Consider the following 10,775-nt stretch of genomic DNA (forward strand, 5'->3'; position numbering starts at 1 on the left):
TTCGTTTTCCTTGAGAGTGTGTGTCGTTTTAAAGAAATAAACTTAAATGTTGCATTAATGTGTACAAAAAAAATACAATACTATAAGACTTCACGTGTCATGCTGCAGTGTGCTGGTTTGTGCACTACGCATGCGCACAAGCCTGCTTCTCCTTTTGCTGACTGTGGTTCCGGATGGGCAGATTCGTCGCGACCGAAACTACACAAATGGTACCCTTAACAAGCTTAACAAGCTGACACAAAAGGTCGGTACTGGTGTATTTCTTATTATTCATAACTACTTACAGTTCGAGTAAATAGGACGTTTATTTTTTAATCAAGTTTACGCTCGCCTGTGCTGTAGTAACGTTGACTCAAGTCGATAACGGCCTCGCCTATAAGAGTAAAAAAAAAAGCTTCTCATGAATACTTTCTGGCGTTTTTGAACATGGTCACATAAGTTTAATGAATAATTTTTGACCCTTTAACGACAAAATGAACACACACGGTGTAAACTTTGAATTTGACTTTTTCGCTGTGGTCGCTCAAGTTGTCCAAACATGAGTCAGCATTTTCGACTTTTTTTCGACGAGCTTACATTTCAAGCTAAACCAGCTATTATATGGAGTTTATTTAGATATTTAGCCTTATAAACACAGCTTATGTAGTTTATACAGGAATTTAGTTCTGATAGTGTGGCCAAAGCAGGCTAGCTATTGGTTTACAATAAACCATATAAATCTAATAAACCACAATCTTAACAAATCGGACACTTCATTGGGGTACACCTTTATTATCTAATCAATACAGAAGCGTCTAAATCTCCCTTTGCGGATTCACGAACAATTGTGGAGCTGCACTTAATCATGTTGAGGTTTCTACTATTTTGTCCCTCAAATGTAGCTAATTCACTAACATACATCTCTGACGCTGTCAATCAAAATCCGACCATTGCACTGTGTTGGTGTACCTAATAAAATGTCCACTAAGTATAGTCTGCAAAAGTAGTCTTAGCTTAATATCATTATTTAATACTGTATACATATTGTATACTGTATAGTGTTGCAAAATTAACAAAGTGTTGTCTGACCTCGTGATTAAGTTAAAACTATTTTTTTGGTTTATTTTTTTTACAGTTGGAAGTGGTAATTATGTGGGGTATTTATTGCTAAGGCACAATATCCATCTGTCCATTTTCTATATAGCTCATATAGAAAGGTTGCGGGGGTATGCTGGAGCCTATCCCAGCTAACTTCAGGCGAGAGGCGGGTAGCTAAGGCACAATATTTCTGTGATATTTAATTATATATTATATTGTTTATATATAATGTATATATTTTTTTGTTTGTGATTTATAGTATTTTATGTTATGTAAATGTACTTGATCGTGGGCAATCAACATCTCCAAAAAAGCTGATTTTCTGGAGCATATTTTGCCATTTACTCACTTAACATAACTAAGGATGACGAGCAAGTTGTATTTATTAAGTGTTTACTTTTCTTTCCTGAGCTCCGCCACTGCCGTATTACATCATACATTATGTCATATTTACCAGGATCCAATACAAGAGCTGTAAAATCTTTCTTTGCAAAGCAAAGGCCTTGTCATTTCGTAATGTTTATTATTGTGGTTGTACTTTGCATCGCTGCATCATTCTAAGGGCTATTTCTAATATTTGGACTCTCACGTAGAGAGTTGACCATGTTCCTCCAAGGTCAGCGTGCCTCGGTGTTCACCTTTCAGTCGGCCGTGCACAGCGCTCACGTGCTGCAGTGTCTCAACGAGCAGAGGCAGCGGGACGTCTTGTGTGACGTGACTGTGGTGGTGGAGGACAGGAGCTTTCGGGCTCACTCCTCCGTCTTGGCCTCCTGTAGCGAGTACTTCCACAGCTGTATTGCCGGCGACTCCAGACACAATGCCGTTGTCACCCTGCCTCACAAGGTCAGTGTCGATAGTTCCTTTTGGAAAAGCTGCATTTATTAAAAACAAAAAGTGATTATATGATTTTAGTATGTGTATAAATGTACATGTCACTATTAAGAGGAAACGGACGCCTCGAGTCCCTTTTAAAAGCTCCCTTACATTATTCATCATCTTTGCTAGTATGTTATATATTGTTTGCAATTATGCTCTACATTGTTTAATTTTTTTAAGAAAAAGGTAAATTCACAAAAAATGCTTTTATACCAGCCATGACAAGCTAGCTCTCGCAGTATCCAGAAGTGACGTCACCGGGGTCAGCTAAAACAGAGTAAATATATTTTTCATCCAAATGGCAGTCATGCCAAAAAGTTGTGTTGCTGCTGGATGTTCACCGTATCCCACTGATACTGTAAGTTTTTAATTTCCAAAAGAGCAAGGTTTAAGACAGAAATGGAGGAAGCAATTGCAGAGAAGGAAAGACAGATGGACGCCTACCTCCAGTTCTGTTTTTTTGCAGTGAACATTTCACTGAAGCATTTGGCTTGAAAGTGCGCTATAAACGCATTTTGAATCAGGACGGTATTCCTCCGGTACACTGGGGGAGAAAATACAAGCAGAACGACGGAGTAAGTCATGTCTTGTTTACATCATGTCTTCTAAACACTATTCCATGAGTGACAAGGCTGTAAAGCATTATACTGTACATCTTATGGAAACATTTTTTCACAGCCATATGTACAGTAGGTTTGCTGTAAATAACGCCAGAGTGATTTACACTTAGCATTCTGTGTTTCGAAGGTGACTAATCGTCATCTTCACATCTTTAAGGCTGAATCCCAATTCTACCCCTTTGCTCTTGTCTTTCCCCCTTACCCCTCGGTTTTACGTGTTCACGAGAATCAAGTGGTGTCCCAATTCTGCTTCAACCAAGGAGTAAGTGCTAAGAGCTAAACATCCCTTCATAGCAAGTGTGGTCCCTGGCCGCCCTAGAAACGAAGGGGAACACTTGCTTAGAAGACAGAAGTGCGGAGACCAAAAGAAACATAAAAATGTAAGTAATTACGCAATAATTCAGTTTCATGTCCTTCATGTTTTATTATGTATTCAATAAGTTGCTACTCCACGTGAATATTTGCTGTGAATTATAGCCACCCTAGTCCACCAGCAATTGACATGTTTATTGTTTATTATCAGTATAGATGTTCAAGTGAGCTAAATAAAAGATGTAAACATGGCCGTATGTGGACAGCACAACACAATTATTATCAAACTTCATACAGCTTTAGGAATCTAACCTTGTCCATCTATTTTTTTACTATCACTCTATATTTGTTTTCGGCACACTTTTGCTATGTTACTATTATGATTGTATTTACAATGATTTGATATTTGTAGCCCATCAATCATGCATGTGTGTTATTCCTGCAGGAGATGCTGAGCCAAGTGAAGTCAGCACACAGCATTCCAGTACCATTCCAAAGCTACAATCTCACTATAGAAAAGTCAAATACAACAAAATGCAATTCTGTTTTTTCTCATAAAAACAATTGAGAGAGAACGTCAGTGATAGGAGGAGAGCTAGGCCAAATAAACCTTTGCAAGCCAAAATGATGCTTGATAAGGTTTACTATACATATGTTGATGAAGTTTGTGATATTATTTCTGTTTCATATGCATATGTGATACATTCTATTTTTATGTTGTTACAGTGCTGCTTGTAAGCTGTTATTTAGTACATTTGTTTGGCAATAAATGTTACAATGTGTAAAATGAAGGGTGATGATGTAATAATAATCAAGTAGTGTCCCATTTCTTTGTGGCTTCGTCCCCTTGGCCCTAGGTTTGATGGGTTAAGACGAAGGGGAAGGGCTAAAGGGGTAGAATTGGGATTCAGCCTAAGGTTTAAGTTCATGTTCTAATAGTTCTCTATTTTATCTATAAATTATAAACTATTGACACATGACTGAAATCTTGGTTATGACTATAAACATTCTCCTGCTGTCTCATACAGCGCTATGTTTGGTAAGATGCGTGATTATACTTCGATGGCGTCACTTCTGGAAATGTTTGCAAAGTTACTGTTCGCTTTACTGTTGCTCTTGTGTGCTCTTGTAATTTTGCTTCTGTAAACCTGGAATATATCCTTGTGGGACTAATAAAGGCATATCTTATCTTCATTAAAAACAATGTCTAACATATTTAAGCCACGTAGATAAATCATGCCAGGGACCCTTTAAGAGACCTGCTCAGTATTGTCTGGACAGGCTTAGACAGCAGAACAAGTACCTGTGCTGTGTTGAGTCAGTGAGGTGCATTTGGTGATTTGCTGACAGTTTTAGATGTTCTTAGCCATGTTCCACCCTTCCTGCCTCAGGTGACGGTGCAAGGCTTCGAACCTCTGCTGCAGTTTGCCTACACGTCCAAGTTGCTCTTCAGCAAAGAAAACATCCACGCCGTTCAAAGCTGCGCAAAATTCCTGGGATTTCACAACCTGGAGTTGGCCTGCTTTGATTTCCTAATCCCAAAGTTTTCTGAGGGTAAGCCGCATGAAGTCAAGCAGGCAGTGTGCTGTCAGGGTCGTGACCAGGCCACAAGCGGGGCAAAGTCGCAAGCAGACTTCACTCATCTGCTCCCTCGCGGCAGAGATGGCGACTTCTGCTTGGAGACCTGCGGCCCTCAGATGCCCTCCTTACCTCTGGAACTATCAGCCAGCGTTGTTTGTCCCATGTTGTCGTTGCCTGATCAGGATGCAGCAGGTCACCCTTCTCAGATGTGTTTGGCCGTTGAAGACGTTTGCAGCCAAAGCCAGGTGAGTCTGACCGACTGTGGGTTGCCGTGTGAGCTCTCAGCAGAGGAGGACTTGGACCCACAAGATCTGATGCAGCCAGGAGTTGAAGACACTGTGGAAAGACTCGGCATGGACCCAAACTGTGGCCTCGGTTCTTGTCCTCTCGGCTCCGAAGCTTGTGCTCAGTTGTTAGAACAGAGCCAGTCAGACAAAGACGAGGGATTCCCAGGGAGAAGCAGAGAGGAGAGGGAAGTGGCCGAACATCTGGCCAAGGGATTTTGGTCCGACCTGTGCCAGTCTCAGGCTCAGACTCTACCCACGTTGGACTCTGTGGACCACAGTAGTCCAGAAAAAGCCTCAGAATTCCATTGGCTCAAACAGCTGGACCTGAGCTCCAATCCAGCAGACTGTCCCTTTCTCAGGGAGCTTGACGCAAGCGAGGACCCAAACTCACGCACCGACACTCTGTCCCAGTCGGAGAAGAGCCCTTGTGTATCCTCGCTCAACTCCGGAGAGGATTCAGACATGGACACGGATGGAGATACGGAAGCTAACAGCAGAAGAGCAGCAGAGGTCATCGTCACGTTCCCAACTGCATGATTGATATGTATTTCAAATCAAACCAATAACGTCTGTGCCACTCTGCAGATGCAACTTCCATTCCCAGTGGAGCAGATTTCGGCGCTGAGTCGCAGCGCCTTCCAGCAGCTTCTCAAGCGCCATCACATGAGCCCAGAGCAGCTGGAGTTTGTCCACGACGTTCGCAGGCGCAGCAAAAACCGTGCGGCAGCACAGCGGTGCAGGAAGAGGAAGATGGAAAGCATACACCAGCTGGACGGTGAAATCAAAATATTAGTAAGTGTCATTCAACCATCAAGAAAAGACCAATGACCAACAACCACTCATAGCAGCAAATTGTAACTTGGATGTCAGGGGTGTCCAAAAATATATTTGGAAAATGTTAAACTGCAGAAAAAATGAAGACCAAAGAGCAAAGTTGATAATAATAATGGGCTTTTTTAAATCTGTATGACAAAGCTTCAAATATAACTTTTTAGGGTCGCGGGGGGTGCTGGAGCCTATCCCAGCTGTCTTCGGGCGAGTGGCGGGGTACACCCTGGACTGGTGGCCAGCCAATCACAGGGCACATATAGACAAACAACCATTCACACTCACATTCATACCTATGGACAATTTGGAGTGGCCAATTAACCTAGCATGTTTTTGGAATGTGGGAGGAAACCGGAGTACCCGGAGAAAACCCACGCATGCACGGGGAGAACATGCAAACTCCACACAGAGATGGCCGAGGGTGGAATTGAACCCTGGTCTCCTAGCTGTGAGGTCTGCTAACCACTCAACCACCGTGCCGCCAATCTACACATGTTGCTTTACAAAACATCCAAGTGGTAAAGTTTTGTCACAATGTGGCCCTCAGTGGGAAAAGGTTTGGACACCCCTGGTCTATGTGAGTATATGATAAGTTCCCCGGGTCGTCCTTCATTGTGATGTTCTTCCAGAAAAGCGAGAAAGAGAAGCTGCTTCAGGAGCGAGCAGAGCTGGAGCAGAACCTGGAGGAAACCCGCCAGAGTCTGTGCAAGTTGTGTAAGAGCGTGGAGCTCACCTCAGACCAGGACCACATGCAGTTCCTGGCCAAGCTCTCCTCTCCCGACTCCTCCCCCCTACCACACCCTGCCTGTAACAACAAGTAAGGCCTCGTGGGAAAAGTGGTGAGTTGATCTTTAGAGTCTCAGCAGGCTGGACGTTCAAAAGAAGGTCTCTTTTCTTATCAATCATATCCCGGGACTTCCATCCAGACTTGTTTTTTGCTTTGGCCGCATCTGACCCTGAGAGGAAAATATATCCATACTGTATTTGTTGAATGCTTTTTACTGTAGCACAGTGATGACCAAGCAGGTTATCAGTCTTCAACCTAATAAGAATTGTTTGATTTCTCAGGGAAAACTCCCCTCCTCCTTACTCTCACACCTCAACAAATATTCCCAATGATTCTTCTGGTCTTGTCTGGTACTGCGTTATTGCACCTTGTTGCCCTTTCACGGAACAGATATGCAAATCAGCACTAACTGAGCTTTGACTGTAGGTGAAGGACACATTCTATGACGTGGTGTCCGCATTTGATAGCATCAAGACATCAATTCCACTCTCTTAGCTGCCTGTCATGCTTTTTCTAGAACACACATTTTATTTTTTTTAACCCAAAAAATATTGGAACATCAGGCCGTTACCTCCGAGGAACTGAAAATGAAAGACAACGCTGAAAAGAGTGTTATTCCTCCTGTGAAACAGAACAAAGCTGGGGGTTCACTACTATATGACATGATCAATAACATTAGATCAAACACAAGTAGACAGGTAGATGATTCCAGCATACCTTAAGTGTTATATGAGTACACGTGAGAAAACATGCTCATCCATGCAAAATGTGCCTTGTATGAAACAAAAAAATGCATTTTTTCTCTCATTCTGAAGCACTGTTGCACATTAACCCAGAGCCTTTATTGATAGCCATGCCACTTTTTATCTAATGATTCTCATTGTAATAAAGACTGTTTGTTTGCCTACATGCTTTCAAATGGTCATGTGAAACACCAGCACTGTGCCAGTAGGTGGCAGTACAAGCCAACATGTTGGTCATTACTCTTACTGCATCCTCCTGTGCCTCAGACTTCTTCCACTGAGGGCCACATATAGTTAGGAGATCGGGAGGATCTGGGCTCGAATCTCCATCACATTTCTGTGTGGAGTTAGCATGTTCTCCCTGTGCATGCTTGGGTAGTCCGGTTTCCTCCTACATTCCAAAAACATGCATGTTACGTTCATTGGCGACAAACTGTCCATACTTATGAATGTGAATGTGAATGGTTGTTTGTCTATATGTGCCCTGCCATTGGCTGGTGACCAGTCCAAGGTGTACGCCGCCTCTTGCCCGAAGTCAGCTGGGATAGGCTCCAGCATACCCCCGCCCCCTTGTGAGGTTACGCGGTATATAAGGGTATAGAAGGGTATAGAAGTCTTAACGAGATAAAAAGTGGAAATTATAATATGTGATGAAGGTTCTCTTGAAAAAGGAGGCACGTGCGCCGTTTGTATCTCATAATTTCCACTTTTTAAAAATCTTTTTTGATCTTTTTTCTTGTCTCTTTTTATCTTCTTTCAGTGGTAAATTTATTTTCAAAATTCTGACCCTATTAATATTTAGACTTTATTTTCATATTATTACCAAAAATTACAACTTTGTTGCTTGTTTTTAAATAATATTATGTCTTAACTTTGTTTTTAATATTTCAGTTCTATGCTACTGAAATAGCATTATTCCCCCTTCATACAACGAGTTTATTCTGTTTTTTTTTACGTTTTTTCTGAATATTTTGACTTTATTGTAACATTTCTGGTGTTTTTTTTTTCATTTCTGCTGTTGCTTTTTTATATATAATTTGCCAAATATTTAATATTTTGTTCACATCTTCTTGTAATATTAGGACTTTAATCCCATAATATTTTGACTTTTTCCTCAACCTTATTTTCCAAACATTTTAACTTCATTCTTTGTTTCTCACAAAAGATAAAAATTATATTTCTAGAATGTGAATAAAAAAATATAGCCACAAGCCATATACCTGTATGGCCCCCAGGCCACACTTTGGACACCCCGGTGTCCTGTCATCTTCTAGAAATAAGATCACACACACGCAAAGCTGCAAGTCAAAAGGATTGCACGATGATGACAACATCACAGACATGAGATATCATGTCCCTGTGCTGGCTGGCGTGACACACATGGGAAGAAAATCCTCAAGTTGCCACTCATCAAAAGTCACCTTCAATTACTTTCACTTGCACTTCCACTCAAATTAGGGTTCTCCCGTTCCTGGCGCTTGGGTCTTCAATGTACCGTTTTGTATGGTAATGCAAGAGGAAGAAAAAAATTCTGATGATCCTGTTTTTTGTTTAGTTTTTTGTGAGCAACACAGAGAAGGAAGAGACTTGATTTGAGGAGGAAGCAGCTGTGCGGCATGGCAAGGTCAGAGGCTGCTAATCCGCGGCCTCATTCATGCGAGATTAAAAACCTGCTCCCAGTTCTGATTAAGAACGCAGGGTTAGAAGATTAAAGGCCGGCAAACAAAATGAAAGCAGTTTTAAGCCCAATCCTGGAATTCATCAGAATACCAAAACCTTAACCGGTCATTACAAGGCCAGATTAATGCAAAGAACACTTGAAGTGGATACGTCTTGATATGTGTCTTCTCCACCCAACCTGTCATTGATAAAATACCCAAACCATACACTCGCTTGTTTCACATTGTTTTGATAGACTGCATGGCTTGTTTGCTTCTTACGGTGCTTCCTTTTCACAATTATACCTGCGATTATCCCGTGAAAAGCAAGAGTTGCGAGTAAAGGATTAGGAAACAGGGGGATTAGAAATTAATTAAAACATCTGGAGGTTTGTCCTCTTGCAAATGTATGCTAAATCACTTGTATTGCAAGCAATGGAATTCTGAGGGCAAAAATTACTGCAACAGTAGCTTTCGTTTTGCAGCCAAACAATACTCTTCTTAATTGGATGACTTTGGTGTTCATAGCAGTTCACGCTGTTGAATGAACTTTTCTTGCTAGTATTAGGCCACGCTGATCCACAGCCTCCAATGCGGATATTCTCTTGCAGGGGTCACAGTGTTACCCTGAGAAAGACACAATACTTGACTATCATTCCCAACATAAGGTCCACGACCTCTTAGTGACACAACATTAATCGTATAAGCTGTTTAGCGACTGTATCCTGATTGCACGCCGCCGTCTCTATGAACTTCATTTTCAGGGTAGTATTTCATTGACAGGATTATGGAAAGGAGGGGCATAATACTGTAATCTCCCACTGAAGTGAGACACACCAGAGGACGTAACGACCCCAGCGAGCCAGCACCCCAGTCTTTGGATATGTCAGATTAACTAAAAGAAGAATGTACTTTTAGAGATGGTGTTTTAGAGTTCTCGCTTTTGTTGAATTGGAGAAGTAAAAGAACAGTATCCTTAGATGCCGAAACAAATGTAATTGTATCGCTTTGCAGTCGAGTAGGAAGTGGCTCAGACGAGAATCAACACCTGCAATTCGTAGTCGATGGTCTTCACATGGAATGCACCAAGTGGAGGAGTTTCACATGTTTCACCAATTCTGCTTAAATATCAAAATCTAAATTTAAATTCAACAAAATGACATTTAAAGTTGATGTTGATGAGCTAGCTCTCGCAGTTCAGTCTCATTTCCGGAAGTGATGTCATGGTGGTGATACCTCTTAGCTAAAGCACAATAAACAAACACTTGTCCAGGTAAATGGTGGACTTGGGTCAGTATATTTTTCATCTAAATAGTAGCTTTGCCACAGTGTGTTGCTGCTGGATGTTTGCAATATCCAAGTGACCGTAAGTAGGTTTTCTTTTCTAAAGAGGAAAGTTTAAGACAACAATAGACAAAGCAAGTGCAGAGAACGAGAAATAATGAAATGAGGCTGAACTGCGAAAGCGAGTTAGTCATGGCTGGCGTCATGAACTATAAATGTCATTTTTGCTAATTTACCATGTGCTTTCAAAGAAGACAAGAAAAAAAGGACAAGATCACAGATAGAAATGGCCGGAATAAATTTCCTCTTATTTCCTCCCTCAGAGGTAGGGTGTAAAATCATCCAGGACAAACTCCTCCGCATTATAGGAGCCTGATGAGGTGGCTCTGGCATTTGATCAAGATGCCCCCCAGACGCCTCCCTGGGAGAAGACCCAGAACCTGTTGGAGAGACTATGTCTCTCAGCTGGCCTGGGAACACTTCAGGGAGCTGGATGAAGCAGCGGGGGAAGGGAAGTCTAGGCTTCCCTGCTTAGGGTGCTGCACCCGAGACCCGACCTTGGCTAAGCAGACATAGATGGATAGATGGATAAATGTACTGTGATAGAGTAACCGTTACGTGATTACCATTGTGAAGCACGGAAAAGTTTCAAAGAAGTTAAGACTGTTCTTGTAAGATGTCAAATGTTACGTGTGAGATCTAATGCCAGGCAAGGAAAAGAC

General features: G+C 41.8%; 1 protein-coding gene across 1 annotated transcript; it reads left to right on the forward strand.

Annotated features, from left to right (window-relative positions):
* The first annotated feature begins 109 nt into the window (after nucleotides 1–109).
* bach1a (BTB and CNC homology 1, basic leucine zipper transcription factor 1 a) lies at nucleotides 110–7,897 on the forward strand. Its single transcript, XM_058079484.2, has 5 exons — nucleotides 110–244; nucleotides 1,671–1,920; nucleotides 4,277–5,263; nucleotides 5,339–5,545; nucleotides 6,211–7,897. Exons 2-5 carry the CDS (start codon nucleotides 1,681–1,683, stop codon nucleotides 6,400–6,402), a joined length of 1,626 nt encoding a protein of 541 aa, XP_057935467.2. The 5' UTR covers nucleotides 110–244; nucleotides 1,671–1,680; the 3' UTR covers nucleotides 6,403–7,897.
* The last annotated feature ends 2,878 nt before the right edge of the window (nucleotides 7,898–10,775 follow it).

Source organism: Doryrhamphus excisus, linkage group LG8 (genome assembly GCF_037039965.1).
Source record: "Doryrhamphus excisus strain RoL-2023G ecotype Guam linkage group LG8, RoL_Dexc_Guam_v1.1, whole genome shotgun sequence".
NCBI lineage: Eukaryota > Metazoa > Chordata > Actinopteri > Syngnathiformes > Syngnathidae > Doryrhamphus > Doryrhamphus excisus.